A 20,953-nucleotide genomic window follows, 5' to 3' on the forward strand; every position below is an offset into this window, starting at 1 on the left:
GAAAGCACAGCATTTACAGACAACTGGTCTGCTGTCTACAAAGTTTTTACCAAAATAAGTGAGGATACAAGAAGTCCTCACTAAGGCAAAACTTTGTGAAGTCTGATTCGGTTGAAATACTTACCAATAACCTACTTGTTCCTGCAGAAATAGAGGTAGCAGTGACAAAGAAAAAAGGGGAAAAACAATCAATGCCAAAAAAAAGTCAGTATAAAATAGTAGAAAGAGTACAACTGGGAAGAATCTATGTAAATAAGAAGTTAAATTGTTACATGGGATGTTCTCGGGAGTTTAAATATAACTCTAAACAACATTTCATATTTTAACAGCATCATAATGTATCACAGATAGTTGTAGTTAAATTTACCATACCGTTACTCAATTTTACCTATTAAAAGTACAGTTTCAAGAGAGTCTATAACAAATGCTTAATAAAATGTGAGAGCAGGTTTTTAAGTTGGAATATTATTGAAGTTTTATAATCACTAATTTTGTAAAAGCACCTATTTCTAAGACGGAACATTTTAATATCATTAGGGGAAATATCGAAGTGAAGAAAGCATGCAGAATGCCTCAAAGGAGGAACAGTAAAGAGGGGACACAATTGGTTCAGAAAAAGATAGAACAAGTGACACCCCAACTAAGTTTTCTTCACTATTGTCATTAAAAATAAAGGAAAATCAAGCTGTTAACTCGCATGCTGTATACATGTCAATCACCACAGATCTGCCTGTATTTCCAGCTTTTTATCTTTCAGAGTATGTAACATCCATGCCATATTCTGCAAGATCTTACAGAATATCCATTAATAAAAAGCCAATTTTAAGTCAGTGTAATTATTCTTTTTGAGCAAACTGTGAAGAAATGTTTTGTGCATCACTTGTACTTTAAATGATCATTGTAGAGAATGCTACTGAATGTTTTCCTCGATTTATACCCACTGCATTGGTCAACCTGTCAAAATTGTCTGTTTAGAAGTTTGTTTACGGATACTTACTTTAAACACCTACTCTCAGAACAGAAACATCTTGTTTACATTAACTAGATCATGCTAAGAAGATGCTCATATGCAAGAATACACACACACAATAGACTGCAATTGGAACAAATTAGCTCAAGTGACAGGTGTTTTGACTTTTCATCAAATTGAGTAATAATACATTAAGTAAAATGCTTTCACTTATCCAATTATGGCTTCCATCTAAACAAGTATATGCCTCCAGCACTTTACTTATCCATAATATTACTGAAAGTAAGAGAAGCTATATTATCTATTGAAGAAGCACAGCTTCAAACCAAATCATGATCCGACTTGAGTTTGTTTGAATACTGAGATTGACATCAAACCATAATATGCTAACAAGTTACATTTTTAAAGTTAACAAATGTGGTTTTTTGTGGTTTTTTTTTTTTTTCCCCAACTGGCTGAAGAGCAATCATAGTTTGTATTCTGGAAAGTCTTTATACCATCAGGGTCACAGTGCGCCAGTGCTGTGCGTGTGCTTGTTTGCATACATGCATTAGCCCATCCCTTGCAGAACCCACATACTATAGCAGACAAGGAAAAGCAATAGTTACAGTGGGAGCAATGTCTGCATTAGAAAGGCAGTAAAACTTGTCCTAGCTTACATAGCAAGTCAGGTGATTCTTGTAAGTCTCTCAGTATTGTGGCATATAAAAGTGCCTGGTTGCCTACCATGACATTGAGACAAGGGTAACGGAAGAAGCAAACCATGACACAGGTTAGCACTACCTCACCACATAAGATTGCTGTCCTAACCAGAGCCTTACCTAAAGGGAGAGTGCAAGGCTCTACCATAGCTCCCTAAAAACAGTGACGAAACAGAATACAAGGAATGAAATGCACAAAAAAAAAAAGTTTTTGAAAGAAAAAAAAAGCTCTTAGGACACCATAAAGAATGCCCAAGTTTGAGCCTGCACACTTCTTGGTCATTTTACTCGTTCATTCCTTCACCTCACATTTGCCCCTCAGCAGCATTATTTCCTCTGCTCCTGCTGTCCATTCCTGTACATGCCTGTCAACTAGTGAGGAGCCAGCCTGAGCAAGCATCGCTTTAAGCTTTCCCACTGCATACTGCTGGTTTAGCTGGCCTGCCAGCGGAGGCTAAACAAGTCAGACACTGATAGGATCAAAACAGCAGCTAGAGGGCAAAGACCAGTAAGGTGAAATGAACACCTGCATTGCTTAAAAAAAGAAAAAAATTAAAAACAAGAAAAAGAAAGCATAGCCAATCAAGTGAAAAAGACTGTGTACTTTTAGAACAAGGACAAGATAACGAAGAAAGCACATGTGTTATAGATGCAATCCAGCCGCAAGCAATTTACTTAAGACAAAAATCTTCCATAATACGTGTTAAATAACAGAATACATAGGCATTCTCAAACAACTAGGATTTCATTCTCTTCTAATTTCTGCCTTTTTTTTCCCCCAAGTGTAAGGTACGCATTAAAAGTAATTTATCAACCTTCTATCATTACTCAGAGATCCAAAATCCCAAGTTAAACAATACTAGTAACCTAACACCAAAATGATTAGAGAAAGATTTACTTGAATTTTCTCACTGTAGCCTTTCATTCTAGGATAAAAAATATGAACACTGCAACTTCCCAAAATCTTCTATGGAAAAACAACAAATCAACACTGTAGTTCTCAAAAGGAACTTTCAGTTAAAGACCCATTCTCCACATCAAATACATATTATATTTATCCTTAAGTAATTGCCTACTGAGTTTTTACTTCTTACCTTTCACAGACCAGGTTTTAAGAATTGCAAAGAACCAACAGCATTTATAGTCATTTCAAATTAGATCTCCCTCGTTCAACTAAGGGATGTATTATAAAGAGCTTCTCTTTCAGCATACAGAAGACATCCTTTTATTGTTTATTAAAGAAATGTCTCCATTATACTCTCAATGGATAACTGTTTCACTCTTAAACCTTGTTGCCGATTTTCAAAATGTTTTCTTATTCTGGACTTTAGGAGGGGATGTCAAAGTAACCCTTTCCCACGTGGACATCAACCTAAACCCACATCTTTCTTTACAGATGCCCTCAGAAGGCAAGCTCACTGCACACAAGTGTAAGCAATAACAGCAACTTTGGTAAATTTCACACTATGGCCACCAACAAATTCCTGAGATCAAGCCAAACATCAGTCATTTAACTCCAGTGAAAAAAAAACAAACAGATTTGTTCCAATTCTTCCATTCATGTTAAAGACTGCTGAGTACTAAGGCACGGACATATGAAAAACAGCCTATGCCTCCGGGCTTTATTATTATTTTTTATCATGAAACTTAAAAAAAAAATTTTTTTTATAATTATTAACTAGTATTTTCGAGAACATCTAAAAGTTCCCAAAAGAAGCCTAAAATTCCTGTTGATCTTTACAAAAGCACACTCTTTTCCACCCTAGTGGAGGTGTAGCTGTACCTGACCTTTCCAGCAGTTGTATCAAATTAGAAATCAGTAAACTGGGAGATTTGTCAGTAAAAGAAATCTCCTTTTATTGTTGTTGTGTTGTGGTTTTTGTTTTGCCTTTTTTTTTTCCTGATGAGGAGCAAAAGACTCAGTACAATTCCTGTGCTGTGTAGTAAGAATACCATTTAAACTTGTTTCTTTGCTTTCTAGAACTGTGTAGACATTGTACCATTCATTCTATTAATCCTATAATCTACAACAGCAGTTTCTGTTTTGGAAGACATCTCCCCAGGGCAGTATGAAGGCTACAGAAGACTAAAAGCTGTCTAATCTTTCAGGGAGATCCTCCAGCTCAAGCCTGAGAATAAGTGAATGCTGAACTTGTTCTGTTAACAAAAGACCTCAGTCTGACATGCTGTCTGCCTGGTACTTTCCACAAAACTTGGTAGGGCAGACTGAAATTCTGCTCTTGGTGTAAAACTGATCCTTAGCTAAAACTGTGACCAGAAAACAAAGATGCATTTGGAAGGGTTGTATAACACACATGTGAATTAAATATTTACACAAAAGCAAATGCTTTTGGATAGAAGTCAAGTTAGGGAATGGAGTTCAAAGCACTTAATGATGACCTTCAGAAAGAAAAATAAAAACTTCAACTCATTAGGCAGGACTCTGTGCAACAAAATTCATATAAGTTGCTCTAAATGTTGAGATAAACTAGTATTTTTACACTGTCAGCTAGTTAGTTACTCAAGTAACATACAGTAGCAACATTTCAAGGAAAAAAAAAAGGGTTAATTTAAGCTCTTCAGGAAAGAGAAACATTTCAGCCACGCTTATGTCATCTCAGCAGGTTACTCTACCTGCAATATCAGTGCGATCATAAAGCCTGAAGTATGTTGTTGTTACTCTTGACCTAGCCTGGTACATCATAAAACTGAGGGTAGTACAATCCAGCAAAATAAAATAGCAAGCCTTCTGGAATAAATTCAGATTGCTTAAAAACAACAGTCTTCTAATCTATTAATCTTTTGGAAAGAACAAAGACTCAATCTTGTGTATATAGAAGATTAATTTAGACAAAAAATTAGATCTCAAATGTATTAATATATAAACATCTACGAAGTTATTTTTTATTTGTTTTAAAAAGACAGGCTTTTTGTACACAAGCAATTTGTAAAACTGTCAGTTATCATAACCTTTATTATCAATCCCCATTCCCTCAGGGACAGTTTTACTGAAAGAAACTGAAAGTACGGCAAGAAAAAAAAAGAAAGCCTCCTATGGAACTACTAGATTTATAGACTAGCCAGTGAAAAAAAACAACTATAAAACATATTTATATTTAAATGTAGATGCTGGGTTCCACCTCTTAGCCATGCTCCCCCAGTCCAAGTAAATATGAATTTTATTTAATTCCCTATTCAATCTTCATACGTTTCTTCAACTACTCAGGGAACAAAAATTCGTTCATCAAACCTAAGAAACAACAGTAGTAGGGAAATACCTTGTAGAATATGACTTGAATAAAAATCTTAGATTTACAAGAAAAACACGTTATATACAATACCTCCCATCAAGTAAGTTTAAGGGGAATAAAAACCCAAAAAACAGAAGGCAACTCCAGCTACTACCCAATAGCTTGCCTCAGTTCCCAGATATATGGCAGAGGCCCATCCTAAATAAGGTTAACAGTAAGTTGTTAGCATAGAATGGCTTGAGTTGAAAGGGACCTTGAAGATTATCCAGTTCCAACCTCAATGCTGTGGGCTGAGTTGCCAAATCAGTGACAACTGACTTGAGAGCTTTTCCAGGACAGTGAGAAAAATAACACTTTGACTAGTTATGGTGAAGTTGAAATGCATATATTCCAACTATTGAAATAACAAAATCAGAACTCATTATCCGCCACAAAATTAACTCTCTTCCTTCCAGTGGGGAGGGAGAGGAAGAAATACATAGAATCGTAGAAATGACTGGGTTGAAAACGACCTTAAAGATCATCTAGATTCAAACACCCTGCCAACCATTAGACGAGGCTGCCCAGAGTCACAACCAGCCAGGCCTCGAATGCCTCCAGGACAACCTGCTCCAGTGCGTCACCACCCTCTGAGTGAAAAATTTCCTCCTAATAGCTAATCTAAATCTCCCTGTCTTAAACCATTCCCCCTTGTTCTATCACTATCAAGTGGCTTCATTTTTTATTTGTTTATTAGTAAACTGAACAAAGCTACTGATGTTCTTACAGAAGCTAGTGTAATGGCATGATAATATACCAAAAGCACTTCTGCATAAAAAGGAAATAATATTTAGTTTATGACTCCCACCCCTAAGGAAAACCCTGCAACATTTCTAAAAAGATAACAGTAAGTCAGAAAAAAGCATACATCTTAAATAAACTGCACTTAACAATAGGGAAAAACAAAATACCAAAATCCACGTAGCTCTCAGCATGCAGGGTCACAAAAAGAAAGCAAAAAGGTCACCAAAGTATTTACAAACCCTCTTTTCACACATGAATCAAAGTATTGTTGTGTTTTCCATCCTGGTTCTGAAAGCTATTAAATGAAATTAAATATTTACATGTTTTGTTCTTTTTCTTCAACATAAATGATGGATATGATCTTGTTACCTCAGCACTACAGAATGCAAAATTATCTCTCTTCAGAAGTACTTCAGAATACTAATTTTTGAGTTTTAACCTCTTGTCATGAAAAACTAACGTTATTTCAAAAGGTTAATCCTTCAGTGAGCCTCCTACAGCTCAAAGCATCTTTCTAATTAATTCAAAACATATTGGATTCACATACCTTGAAGTTTCTCCAAGTTTTTAACTTTTGAAGTCAAATACTTCATTCATCTCACTTAAAAAAGGGAAGTCATACTGTGTCAAAGATAACTGGACAGGCAACATGATAACAGAAAAAAATCTCTATAGCCTGCTTTTCATTTTTCTGCATCCATTTATTGGAAGGAAACGGGCAGCAAGGCCCAGTTGAAACTACAAGATTAACAAAACTTTGAGTAGGAAGTGGGATCTTCCTGCAGAAAGTCCTTATGCCATACAAAAATAAATAAATAAATAAATAAATATGTGAAACAAATAATAAGGAAAAGAAATTGCCAATGTCTGTAAAAGCTGAAAAGAAGTCTCCTTCCTGGGATAAACAAAATCACAAATGAACTGTAAATGTACTAGTTAGACTTCTGAGCCTTCCAGAGAAAGTTATACAGCCCACCCCATGGGAGCTGTCAAAGCTGCCTTTTGTACCGCTGGGACTAGGGGGAAAATGAGCCTCTCGCAGGCCACCAGCCTGCATCAGCATCCCACACAAGAGCTGGCACCGCACCTGCTCTGCCCGCCGGTTGCAGCACGCCTGGAGGGGCTCCTGCTGGAGCTGTCCAGGGCGCGGGTGCTGAACAGGCCGTGGGCTGCCCGAGGCTGGCTTCTACGGGATAGGGCCTGCCTCTGCTGGGCTTTGTGGAGTAACTAAACACTGAACCAGTTTTCCTTGATCATCAATCTTTTGTTAATCCAGTTGTGAAGTACACTTAGACAGGCAGCACAATGATGACATGAAGAAATACATAAACATATGTCAGGCCAATCAGAATCAAGTCCTTTACTTGCTCTTCAGGCAACGTTCACAACTCAAAGAAGCAAAGACACTACTTTCAGCTTGCATAAAGGTTGATGAGATACACAGGAGCATAAAACCATCATAAATCGCCTCTATTGATACAGCACTAGTGCCAATTTTCATATACAGTCACAACTGTATACTTGCACTACAGAAAGCTTTTTTTTTTTTTTCAAGTACAGATAGATGCTTAGAATTAAAAAAAAAAAAAAAAAAGCCACAACTGGCTTCCTTGTTTATATGGAAAGAAAGAGTTTCAAGCTTACCAGTTGTAGAGAAAGGCAATAGCAGATATAGCTGCTTTAAATCAGTTTAGGATCACCCACACAGGACAGAGATCAGAGTCTCATACTAACAAGGAATAGTTTGTCCCTTTCCAAGGACCAAGGCAAACCAAACACATCAAAAGAGATGATCTCCAAGTAGAGATCCCTCCCTGGTGGCGGCCAGCCCTTAAAAGAGGTTAGGGAGGGGTAGAGACTGGCTCAACCCTCAACCTGTCACAGAGGTGAATTGCTTCCACCTGTGCTCCCAGGGCTGGCTACACCCATTCACCAGGTACTCAATTACTGGTTCAGGCCATGACTTAACTATTCCCATACACCGGTCAACCCAAACAGTAATGCAACACAACTCTATTTAGCAAGTTAATTTTTAAAAAGTTTTGTTATCAGTCAAGCCTCCTAGATGCAGCTAGGCAGACAATCAGCAACTGAAGTGTTTTAACACAGTTTTTTGTTGTTAAATATTGTCTGCCTCATTACTACCCTCATCCTTCCTTGTCAGACGCCTAGCAAATTAGACCGTTCTACAAGCTTAACTCAAAGTAGATACAAAAACTGAGATACTAAACCATAACAGCACAGTAAATGTCCTTTCAGTTACATTTTGAGACTATAAGCATTGCTGAAATCATATCTAATAGCTAGAAAGAGTCAAGTGCAGCTACATATAATTGAAGAGCCCTTCATATTTGCAATGCACTGTTCTAATAAAAAAAATGCATCAACTGCAAATTTGCACATTCAGAATTGGGAACCTGTTGTGAAACAGTAGGAGAAAGTTGCTTACTGGGGAAAGTTTTTCAATGGCAACATCAGTTGTCAAAATAAAATACCCAGGAAATGAGATGGCTTTCCATTAAGAAATTAAGAAAAAAAATAGAAGAACACTATCTCGTCAGAATGGACTAAATCTAGCCGATCCTACACTTCAGTGCTGAAAAGGAACCATTAACCTCAATGACTGTTCAAACACTACAATCACCAACAAAAAATATACATTTTTTTCTCACCCATTACCTTTTCTTAAGTCTGTTTTTGTAACCCTTTTGTGTAAACTTTTGAAGGAAAAGACGTTGTCTGCCTACAAACCTAAAAACAAACACGAAAATTTATTTACAGTGTTAAGAGCAAGGCCCATTGTTTTCCAGCACAGTGCAAACAAAGGAAGATGCAGTGTTGAACTGTGTAGTAGAAGTGTATAATACATCAAGAACTGACTGAAGTTGGCAAAGTATCTTTCTTCTGTCCTTACCCCTCTATGGACTAGTACCTGTGGAGATATTCCTGGACCATTTAAACGAGGCTTATTTTTCATACAATTCACTAAATTTCAAGGTTAGGAAAGTACCAACAAAATTAGCTTACTGATTATTACAAGTTTCAGAAAAAAAAAAGAAAAAAAGAAAAAAAGCACAAAAAAAGACTATAAATGTCCTATAAATCTCACTATACTTTCCCATATTCTTCAAGGCAGAATTGTGAATATGCTAAAAATTTTGCATGTGCAGTATTCATTGATTTAATTACAGGAGCTTGACATACAAGTAATTATTTTGGCATGTTTAACTTCACTGTTCCTCCTCCATAAAAACTGGGGGTAAAGATTGAAAAAAAGAATTAAATATAATATCCAAAATTATGTCTTTCTAGGAAAAAAAAATGGAGACACTTCTCTTTTACGGTTTTGATGGTGGTTTTGTTTGTTTTTAATCATAGCTGAATGCTAAAAATGCTCCTAGGTTAGTATTTTTGTAGATTTTTTTTGTTTCATTTCTAATGGTACTTCAGTACTGGCATTGTAAGTTCAATAACTTATCCACACAGAAAGCTGCAGCAGGGCAGAGAACAGGAAATTAAAAGGAGAGGCTCTCAATATGCAATACATACAGCTTTAGTGTGTTAAGGATCACAGATTAAGAAATTGGAAAACAACTGTATTAACACACATCTGTGCATCCTGATTCCTTCTAAATAAGAGTAATATAACCCACGCCACTGTTCCATACATGGTTCCCCTCTCTCTTTCTTACAAATTTGGCGTGCTTTCATAGGATTTCTTTTGTAGCTAATATTTTCTGGGGTACTTATGTTTTCCACTTATTTTCATTCTGAATCTTTATGGATTTGTCAGGCCATCTATACATTTGATACAAACACTTGATTTTAAACATATTTCAAAGACTACTTGCATATGCTATGGCTAACACAGTTTTAGAATTAAGAACAGGGTACAACAGCTGTTAAACAGCTGAGAAACAGTCTAAATCCATGATGAGACAAAGAAGAAAAATAAGAGACCTTAGAGATGTATCTTATAATTAGTATTACTTTGCAGCATGTATTCTGAAAACAGTTTACAAACATCATGTTAAATCAAGGAAGGAGATTTTACTACTTGTAGGTACTTGAGAGCCTTCCTTATGTTGACTTCTGCTTCCTTAACCTGCAAGCTGAGGTCTTTGCAAATGAAGGAAAACTGAGAACACCCTCCAATTTATATAATCTCATGCAGACCAGAATACCCTCAGACTTCCCATTCTCAGCTTTTTGTATCAGAGTTAGAGTAATTTCCAGTATTAAAAGGCAGAAGAACTACACTAGTCTAGCATCCTGTTTCTCAACATAGCTAGTAATAAAGAAGCATCACCAAATCACAACGGTTATGTAGCTTTTCAGACCTGAAAAGCCAACAGCATTCAATACAACATGCTACACTCTTGCTTAATGCCATGCTGACACCCATTAGCTACACCTGCCATTTTCATTCATTAACTAATGATCTACTGGCACAATTGGAGATATGGAAGAAAAAAATCTTTGGATAGCAAAATGCAAGAACTTCCTCTCTAGTACACTTTCTGGATACTTTCAGCTCTACTGTTGAGTGCACATTTTGCACTAACAAACTACCAAGTTAAAATATAAAATCTGTATGCTAGCATTCTTGTCAGTATGATAAAAATTATCTGAAATGGAGGTCAAAATCATTAAAACACTATTAAAATCAAGCAACAGTCATATATAAATAACTATTTTGAAGATAAAGACTGGCACATCTGTTATAGTAAACATAAGGCAGGTTATACTTAGCACTGATAAAGACTGTTTGTTTTGAGAATAATTTTTTTTCAAAGTGTTGAAAAGAATCTGCAGGAAAGAATTCTCAGATTCATGACTTTCCTAAAGTTACTACAAGAAATGTTTTATTCTGTCACTTAATAGAAAAAAAATGTACAAATATTCAATGAGCTTTAAAAACAATTTTCCAGTAGTCACAATTACCATGACCAAAACTTAAAGCTGGCCAGACCCTAAAAGAAAATCAACACTCCACAGAATTTAAGAACTAGAATGCTTCTGACAGACAACCACTCTGAGACCTTATGTTTCCTGACAGTTTAAACTTGCCTACCTGTGTGGACAGGATCAAACAACCTCCCCATCACTATCAGCCTAAGTGGTCTTCATAAAGCTTGGATCTCATCCACTTCTCACAAATCAACAGTTTTCTCCAACAATTGTTTAGTGTCAAGAAATGACATAAGTCAAAAGCTCTTTTGAACACTTTTCCTGGAAGTAAAATGGTCAATCATTAAGTACATTTAAAAGGTTGATCACCAGCATGACAGATACCTGTTGACAAAAAGTCACATCTAACCACCAAAGTCCACTAGAAAGACTAAATGAGAATAGCCATTATGCGTGTTCAAGAGATGCTCCAGCACTGACATAGCATGTATTCACCTAGCACTGATAACACCCATGGCACTCAACTAACCTCTCAAAACTAGAAATTCCACCTTCAATTTCTAAAACAGTAATGAAATCACACTGTAAATCAATCTTACATAGAGACTAATTACAGCAGCCCAACTAGGAAGTGTTTTGAAATACTGATATTTTCAAAAACCATTTGCAGTTAAAGTGCAGCTAAATAATTGCTTTATAGAAGTGACACCTGGTATGGAAAGCCAAACAAATTGTAACGGCTCATTTTTTCTTGACATTATTCTTAGATGAATTTATTATAAGTTACTAGAAGACATGCAAAGTGCATGCCAGATGAGAACGCTGTATTTATAGCACACTAAGTCAGTCAGCAAACAGAATCTACTAAAAATATCCACAACGGTATGCAGCACACCCACTCTTTGGGGACTATTCACAGTCTGGGGTGGTCTGAATTTTAGACAAAGCAAACAAGGATGAAGAAAATAAGCCAGGTAGGTCAATTCCTGGAGAAGCCTGCAAGTTACAGTAGAATCACACAAGTTTGCACTCTAAGCGGCACCCAGTCAAACAAAGAATCATAGAATGGTTTGGGTTGGAAGGGACCTTTAAGATCATCTAGTTTCAATCCCCCTGCTATAGGCAGGAACACCTCCCTATAGACCAGGTTGCTCAAAGCCCCTTCCAGACTGGCCTTCAATGCCTCCAGGGTGGGAGCATCCACAACCTCTCTGGGTAATCCCAAGCCCTGTAAGATTTTTCTATGTGCTTCCTGATCTCCCCAGGTCAATACAGTGCAATTTAAACAGCGAGAGCAGAAGCAGCACATACTGCTGAGCGAAAGCAAGAACAATCCTCATTCCTACTACAGCTTACCCTCCCATTTCTGCAGGTGTCAGGAATTTGAAGCCTATCAAATAACAGGCACCAGTGAGCTCTGGATACACACCAAGACATCCTTATGAAAGTCACAATGATCATTTACAAAGGAAAGGCAGCCTTGGGAACATAGGCATTTGTTTAGGAGATATCTAAGCAGAGAGCAGACAACAATTTCCTGTATGCTTATAAAACGCTGTTTTGGTCTTACTCAGGTTTTTATTTTGTTTATTATTATTATTTAACAATAATCATTTTCTTCTGATTTATCAGGTACACATCTTTTAAAATATTTCAAAACAAAAATTCAGAGAAATTAAGGGTTTCTCACTCTTCCTTTTCAAAGGTTAAGAACATGCAAGAACAATGTGTTCCACTACCGCAGTAAGTGAACAGAATATGTAGAATTGAGCTTGGGTCTCTCCTGAAACTAATTAAAGCATTAATGAGCAGTAGACACATTTCAGAAGAATCTTGAAAATAATACAAGTTTGGTTCATGCATCTGCAAGTAGCACAGAAGACCTATCCCAAACATCTTTGTAATATTATTCCTAAAAGTTTCGTGCAAGGATAAGACAGCAAATTAAGAACATCTACGTGATGAACTTTTCCATGAACAGCTGCCAAGAACAGGAGAGAACTTACCCAAGCAGATGGGTAGGCAATGTGTTATAAAAATAGTTCTGAATTTTTAGCAGTGACAAAAGGCTTTCTTTACAAGACAAAGAAATGACATGGAAGGCTGTTGGTGTGTAGTCTGCAATTACCCGAGAGCACATGGAGAGACACACTGTCAGGATACCGGAGTTGGATTAGGTACTCAGAAGAAATTAAAGAGGAAGGCCCTGTTTGAACTGGCACTCCAAAGGCTGTCAGATGTTATCGCCAACCTGACAGCCAGAAGAAATATTTGTATACGGCATTATAATTAAGCTGTTTCCCTTTATTCAGACCATTAACTGTTTAAGATTTTCTTCTAAATGAAGTAAAGCCATTCTTACTATTCGGTTTCTTCCAACATCTTTTGTTTACCAAGCAAGAGGAAGAAAAGAAAAGCAGCCCTTCAAAGCTACATTATCATTTGCCTCAGCCTTTAGTCCCCAAACCCATCATCACAGAGACCTGGCTCTATCCCCATATGAAGGAAACTAAAACACGACCCAGGAGATTCACCAGCACTACCAGCAGATCCAAGCAGCGCTTCTTAGTTCTCTTAGCTCATTTGTCCAAACACGTAACATTTGTGGCTAAAACCACTCTGACCTAGGGCAGGCGGGTGACGGCGGTGGACTTTGTTTCTTTCTCTTGCCCTCCAACTATTCCTTAGGAGAGTTTAGTCTCTGCTAACTGTCAGGAGCCCTTTGTTGTCCACTATGCGTAGACATGAATAACAGAAGAGCCCACTAAACGCAGGACAGTGTGACCTTGAAAAGCGATCAGATTCCTCAAACTCATCTGTCAGCAGAGTTCTTCAGGAGCTCCTTATCAACAGATTTATCCTTGAACTGCTTTCCTAGCACACTGGATTTTTTTAACCTGTATTTTAGTTAATAGGATGCTAATACATTTCCAAAACCTCCCATATCTTCAGCAACTGCTGAAGCGACTCCTCTTTTTCATTTTGAAGTGAATTCATATGTAAAACTGAAGAAAAAATACAGCACACATCTATCTCCCTCACAATCTGTGGTTTTTATAAAGGTGTACATACGTGTATAGAAGATACATTTGCACTTCGCTCAACTTGCGAAATGGTCTCCACTTTAGCCTTCTTCTACAAGAAGCACAATAAAGACAGTCTCTCGTGACTATTACTCTTCTTTCCCAAAGTGTAAAAACATGGTTATGAGTGCGTCACTGTTGCAGCCAAGAGAACAGAAATTAATCAAATTACCAAAGCAAACACAGTCCTTTGGTTTTCATCATGCTACGTCTTGGAAGACCTTTGAACAGCAACAGTAAAACTATCTCAAAATGCACACGGGATTTTTATTATGTTCACAACAGCATATGGCAGTGTTATGATATCCCTAAAGAAAAAGGTAGAGTTTACTTGGAAAAGCAATAGCTTTTATTAGACCGAAACCTTGCAACCTTTCCTCATTCTGAATGGCTGCGAGGTAATTTAGAGAAGTATATGCTGTACTGAAGATGAACTGGCCTTCCTCAAACATCAAAAAACAGGGTGAAACTGCAATAGTAAGTTTCACTGCTCCTGACACGACTCACAGACGCACAGAGGATATCCCAAAAGTCTCAAAGCAAAGCACACTTCCCAACACTCCTCCCAAGTCAGGGGGCAAAGACCTCAAAGCTATAAACTTCACTGGCAAAACAGGAACTGCACTAGAATCTGAAGCGTTCAGGAGTTTCACACTCGTGATTTCACAAAGCAGCGGTACTTTTGAGAGAGAAGGGCAAGGAAGGGACCAGAAGGTACTCACCTCCTGAACAAAGGAAAGGTAAGAGAAAGACGAAGAGAACCTTTTTCCATAAGCTGGAGAATTCAGTCATCACCTCTACTAGCTATTATTGCAAACAAATGCTACTACAAAACATGTGAACGGTTCTACCCAGACAGCATTACATACAGTCAGTGGCTGACAGTAAATCCTGCACTGTAAGGTATACTTCATGAAAAAGACTGATCATTATTTGGCTAAAGAGGAACATTACAACCTTCTTTCCTCTAATAACGTAGAAAAGCAACCTGATGTCAATCTACTACTCCAAGTCTCGAAGCAGACCTGAAAGACTTCAACAGTTCTACCCGATAACATTACGCATTTTAACGTCTTTCTACCCGTACATCATATGGAAGTGTATGAGACACAATCTGAGATTTCAAGTAATACTTCTAAGTTCTCTATCAATCTTAATGAAGAACTGATGTGGAAATGGCAAAATAAATAAATAAATAAATAAGACCACCAACAAAATAATACGCAACATTTTGGCAGTCTACAGTTGCATTTGCACATAGCTCTTCTTAAGACACTTTTAAAGCAAAGATGTATGTTAAAGGTTTTATTTTAGTCTTACTGCAACATTTTCAAGAAGCAATTCAGTTCTAAGCGGTATGGGCATTACCAGCAGGTGTTTTCACCAACAATTCTCCCTGTTGTGACCACCCGGAACAAGATGACAAAGAAAGAGGGATATAAGGAGCTATCAACATTTCAAGTGATGAAAGTAACACTTCAGCAGTTACCCAAAACAAAGAAAATTCTGAAAGAAACCCCAGTTTGAACTGATTGAGACCAGCATTACTGACAAAAGCAGGTTACAGCTATAGCAGTAGCTGACAGTCTGTGCAGAAACACTCACTGCCTAAACACAGTGGAAAAAATGAAATTACTTGTGGATCTCAAGACCAACTCTTTAGCATGCTGTTCTTAAGAAAAGGCAATAATATTTACTTTGGGGCTGGAAGAGAGGTGAAGTCCCATTCACTGAAGAACAAAACGGAAAACTACTGGTTCAAACTCTTGATAGCAGTGTTGTCACCTTAGAGGAAACTGGAACTTGGCATTGTGTTGCAAGAAAGTGCTTGAACATAATGCGTAGGTTTGTCCTCTACATCTGGGAGTGCCGTAAGATCTCATGGAATTTGGGTCTCATTCTGCTTAGCACTCTAAGACTACTCCAAGAGTGCCTGTAGCACAGACTTAAACATGGCTTGGGGTTCTTCTATTTTTATTTTGTGAGACCAAGGCCTCAATTTGTCTGAATGTTAATCTGAGCTAAGACACAAGGGTGCATAGCAGTGTTTACTCCATTACATTCTGATCATGAGGTACACAGCCTGAGGTCAGACAGGACCACCAGATCCTCAGAGCTAGGCAAGGCTGCTGTTACTGCAATTCTAGTCAAAGGAACCAAGCAACTAAACCATCATACTCTTCAATATGTTAACATATGAAAATACAATGCTTTCTATATTCTAGTATATTAATAACATTAATAAGCATAGTATGGATTTAAATGTGCTACATTAGAGAATATGTATATATTCCTCTTCTGTATACAAAGCTGCTCAATATAAATGACAATACAGTGTAATTTGCTGATAGTAAATTAATTACAGTAATAAAAAAATGCAATGCTGACCAATGAAGCCAACCAGTATCCCTAAGACTATAGACAAAAATTCAGTTCAACTTATTATTTTTGGGGTTTTTTTTTTAATTATTATTATTTGAATAGGATCATTGCGCTAATTCTCCAAATTAATTCTGGTGTTTTCAAGACAAAAAGACACAATTCTGTTTGAAAGTTACAAAACAAGGGAGGGTACTTTAAGCATGCATTTAATATACAAGTTAAATGCCAGATACCACACCTAGACAAGCTTGAGCTAGTTACCTAGCTCAAAAACACTCCTTCAAGTCATTTTTCACCATGCTGAGGATACCAAGTTATGATCTTCAGTGGGAATACACAATCCAAGCACCTAAATGGTATGAGAAATAGAGAAAACACAAAGCATGCAACTGAACTGAGATGCCTACGTTCAGCGTCATCCGGTTGTGTCACTGATATCACAGAATATTTAAATTGTAAAAAAGGAGTGTTTCAAATGAGGTCTTTTTCACAAGCACTGCAGTATTCCAGGTAAACAGTCACTCATCCTGATAAGAAATACTAAGATTTTTAGAACAGAAAAAGCTAAATGATTTATGATCCCCTCATGACCACCTAAGGAGAGTCTATTTTAACACTTGCTACTAAAATCCCAACATATGGCATTCCTTGTTCATTAGTGAGGAGATGAAGAGAATGCACCTCTGCTGGTACTTCTTCTGCACCAGTAGAAGCAATAAGCTTTGCTTCATCTCAGCCTACATCCCCTTTAATAGCCCAGTTTCAGAGATTTGTAAAAGACAAGACAAGCTGTAGTACAGTAATTAATACATTATGACCTGCCATAAAAGAAAGCATGATCAAGTTCAGGGTTGTTTTGAAAAGACCTTCTTGCATGTGACCAGTTTCCTAGGTAGATTATTGCTCCTCATTATTGCATTTACATTTAATTCAGAGCTTCCTTGAAGCAAGGCAGGCTGTCAGAAAATATTCGGGCAGGAAGAAAAAAGAAGTTTTTCTTCTGAACATTAAAGCTGTATGCTTTAATGATTCCCTTGTGCTTAGCATGAACTTCACAACACTCATCACAGGGCATCTTTTCCTCACTAAAAGAAACATGTGCAACTACCTCCAGCAAGCTATCCTGATGCTATAGCAAGTAACCCTGCAACAAAGCACTACTATTCAGCAGCTTGGTACTATGACAGCAGTAGTTTTCTTCAGGGCAAATACTCCTTTAACATGACAGGGCTTGGCAGCATTCTGTTGCATCCCAGCGCTGCGCAGGGCAAGATAGCTTTGGCTGCAGGCAGTGACAGCTCTGGTGCCCCCAGGTCAGTGCAGCGGTGGGCATGTGACAGAGCTCTGCGCGCCCCGCCAGGCTCTGACTGCCAACAGGTCGCATCGCAGGAAGGAAGGGAACCCAGTCTGCTGCAAACGCCACGCACGAGTCCATTAATCGCAATACAGAAACATGGTAATTTGATGTTAGTCCCGCCCTACCCAGAATAAAGCTGTTGGGGAAGCCGGTCGGAATTCAGACTGCTTGTAACGCATGTATTCCGTGATACATATTGGCATTATCAAAAGCTTGAATCCACCGGAAAAGGTCACCTTGCACCTGAATGCGTGACCAGTACCAACAGCGACCTTTACAATGAGCAGAGCTGCAAGCAGTCGGCAGCTTCCGTGCAGGCTCTTAACTTTAAAGGAGAGAAGCCAGGCAGTAAAACGCAAACCCTACGCTAGCTAAATAAATAAAACTGTTAAGACAAAAAGCTGCACCCACTCGTTCCGGGTCTAACGCACTTCTCAAAGGGCCTTTGCTCCACGGCCAGCCCGGGCTGCTGGTTCGCCTCCTGCCGCTCTGCTGCCCCACGCACGTGGCCGTCCCCGGGACTGCCTGTGCAGGGAAACGCCGCCAGCTGCCCTCGTGCCCCTCTTTTAAGGGAAATAACAACTTTCTTTCGCTTCTCTTTTTCTTAAGTCCCACAGCTGAGAACCCGAGAGCTTCGAAGGCACGAGCGTCGGCCAAGTAGTGATCAGCATCTAAAAAGGGGCTTGGTCCGATTTTAGAATAAACGGCCGAGACACATGATCCAATTAAATTCTAATTATGTAAGTAGTAGGCAGGAGTATTTACACAGGCACTGATTACGGCTATTAAAGTCTAAAGTCGGCGGCCGGGAGGCTCCGCTTCCTCCTAACCGTGCGAGCCGCGCCGCCTCGGCTTTGCTTTCAGTTTTCAGCCCCCACTTCCCAAAAACTCCTTACAAACACGAGGAAACAGCGGTTCCCAGCGAACCAGGCGGGCTCCAGCCTCGATGGGTACGGAGAGGCCGTCCCCCCACCCCCTTTCCCCGCGCCTCCCGCCCGCCGGGCCGCCCTTACCTCCGAACAGGTGCGGCGAGAGGTGCGCGGGCAGCGAGCCGATCACCAGCCGGGGCCCGCCGGCCGATCCGCCGCCCCCCGCGGGCCGCTCCCGGCCGCCCTCCTCCGGGGTGCTGCTCACCGAGTCCTGCGAGCCGTAGGGGCCGCTGCTGTGGGGGATGTTGAAGGCGGACTGCGCGGCGCGGGCCGCCGCGGCGCCGGCACCTCCCAGGGACCTGCTGCGGGGCGCCGAGCCCGCCGCGCCCCCCGTCGCTGCCGCCGCCGATCCGCCGGGAGCGCCGTGGGGCGCCGCCGCCAGGTGCGGGTAGCGCCCGCCCGCCGCCCGCCCGCCGGTCCCGTTAGCGCCGCCGCCGCCGCCGCTGGAGGAAGGTAAATCCCCGCCCGAGTACGCCCGGGTGCGGCCGTTGGCGGCGGTGGGGCTGCTCTGCTTAGCGCCCATGGTCCCGCTGCCCTTCTGAGGGGAAGGCGCCGGGCGCGGGAACGCGTCGCTCGGTGCGTCGGTGCCGAGAGGGGAGAGCCGCCCGCCGCGATCCGGCTCAGCTGGCGGTCCCGGCGCGGCCGCTGCTGGCGGGTGCGGGGCGCCGCCGTGAGCTGCTCGGCACGCTGCTGCTGCCTGCCGCCGCGCCGCCGCTCGGCCCCGCCGCCGCCATCCCGCCGCGCCGCGCGCTCTGGGGGGCACCGGCGGCAGCCGCCCCGCCGAAGCCGCTCGCTCGCCCGCGGCGCGCCGCGCTGTGCTGAGGGAGGCGGGAAGGGGCGGGCACCGCGGCACAGCCGCTCCTCTACGCTGTCGCCATACTGGGGGCGGCCCCGCGCGGGGAGCGGGCGGCGGGCGGCTCGCCGCGCCTTCCTTCCCCTTGCGCGGCGGGGTGTTGGTCCCCGGAGCGGAGCCGCCCGCCCCTCTCCTCACGCAAGGTGCGGGGCGGCGCTGAGGGGGAGGCCGGCAGCGGGGCTGGTCTCCGCAGAGTCCCCTCGCGGGGCTGAGGCGAGACCCCGCTCGGAGCGGAGGACGCTCCTTGAGCGCGACCGGGCGGCCGCCGGGGAAGGGAAGGGGTTAAAGCCCCAACCGCCGCCGGCAGCCGGTGCTGCGACCGGGCTCGGGGCGGCCGTTGGCGGCGGTGCCCGCGGGCCGCGGGAAGGCGGGAGCGAGGGCCGCGCTGAGGCGAGTTGCGACTCTCCGGGTGACTCGCGGCGGGGCCGGGGGCTGAGAGGCGGCCGTCCCGCGCGCCGCGTTGTGCCGCGGCTCGCTGTGGTGGTTCTAATAAAATGTGCAGCCGCCAAGTGTGTCTGTGTCGTTCCTCGGGGTGAGCGGGGGGCGGGCTGTCCTGACGCGGCTCCCGGCGATCAGTGGCCTCTCGGAGAAGCAATGTGCCAGGGTGGTGCAGCCCTGAGGCCCCGTGGCCGGGGCAGATAGAGGCTGTCCTCACACGGAGGAGCCCAACAGTTGCTGAATGCTGTACACGAGTAGAGACTGCCCACAAATTCTGGTCCTTTGAATTATACCCGTGTGGCTCAAAGTGAAACAAGTCAAGAGCAGAAATAGTTCTTCAATGGTACGTGATGTTGAGTGTCTTACACTTTGATTATACACAAATGTGATTCCTACAGTCAGCCACACAAGGTGACTGCTTGTTCTATGGATTGCTGCCTGTTGTCAGACGTGGCATGTGGCTGTCAGGCAGTGCTGTGAGCCACCTCAGGACTGGGCTCCAGCTGCGCTTCTGTCTGTGGCACAGTCCTCAGACAATTTTACAATTAACACAGCAAAACAGATCAATTCTGGAATCCACGTACAAAGTATTGCTTTAGCGTGTCTGAGAACACCCATTTTCAGAGGTGAACAGATGTGGAGGCCTCCCCTCCAAGCCTTTCCCCTTCACTTCACTGTTACAGATGCTTTCTGACACAGTGCAAGAAGAACTACCGCTGCTTGAATGGTGGAGGAGGCAAAATCTCAGAGATTTCAACAGTAGAAGGCAGAGATCCCATTAATGTTCCCACAGAAGGAAAAGCTGCCATAGGAATTCCTCTTTTGCTTGATTCCAAGAATTCACATGGGCAAAGGATGTTGCAGACATGACTCATAATTTCTGCTGCTTGCAGAATGCTCCTTGCCTGTTTCACCCTGTGAGAGGCCAGTGTGCTAGGAGCTGTTAGTACATTCTTAACATCTCCACCAGTGAGTAGCAGTGGAGCTGGGTGGCTGTTAGGATAAACAGCATTTTGAAAGTACTGCATTGCTCCATAGTACCATGCTGCCATTTGTATTTTCCTTATGGTGATCCTAAGAGTTGAGCAGGTATTAAATAGATCCTATTTGGTTATGAATAACCTGTTATTCAATTTAAAACTAAATAGTAAAGCCTATGGGGAAAAAAGGCCTGAAGACATCTGAAGAGTTATTCAGTGCTACAGTCAGAAAATTAACAGCATAGAGTATCTCACAGAAAAGGGCTCAGCTGCAGACAGCAACAGGACAGCCCCTGCCTCCTTTTCAGAAAGCAT

General features: G+C 41.4%; 1 protein-coding gene across 2 annotated transcripts in view; it reads right to left on the reverse strand.

Annotated features, from left to right (window-relative positions):
* Positions 1 to 19,184, reverse strand: part of ZNRF2 (zinc and ring finger 2) — a 57,565-nt gene extending 38,381 nt beyond the window's left edge. For both annotated transcript variants that reach the window (XR_003073629.3, XM_015281773.4), the window contains exon 1: positions 18,452 to 19,184. Coding sequence is in view for 1 of the 2 variants with exons in the window: in XM_015281773.4 (XP_015137259.2) it covers positions 18,452 to 18,890 (439 nt within the window). In the remaining variant the exon portion in view is untranslated. The remainder of the gene's footprint in view (positions 1 to 18,451) is intronic.
* Between the last annotated feature and the right edge of the window lie 1,769 nt (positions 19,185 to 20,953).

The sequence above is a fragment of the Gallus gallus genome, chromosome 2, assembly GCF_016699485.2.
Source record: "Gallus gallus isolate bGalGal1 chromosome 2, bGalGal1.mat.broiler.GRCg7b, whole genome shotgun sequence".
Taxonomy (NCBI): Eukaryota; Metazoa; Chordata; class Aves; order Galliformes; family Phasianidae; genus Gallus; species Gallus gallus.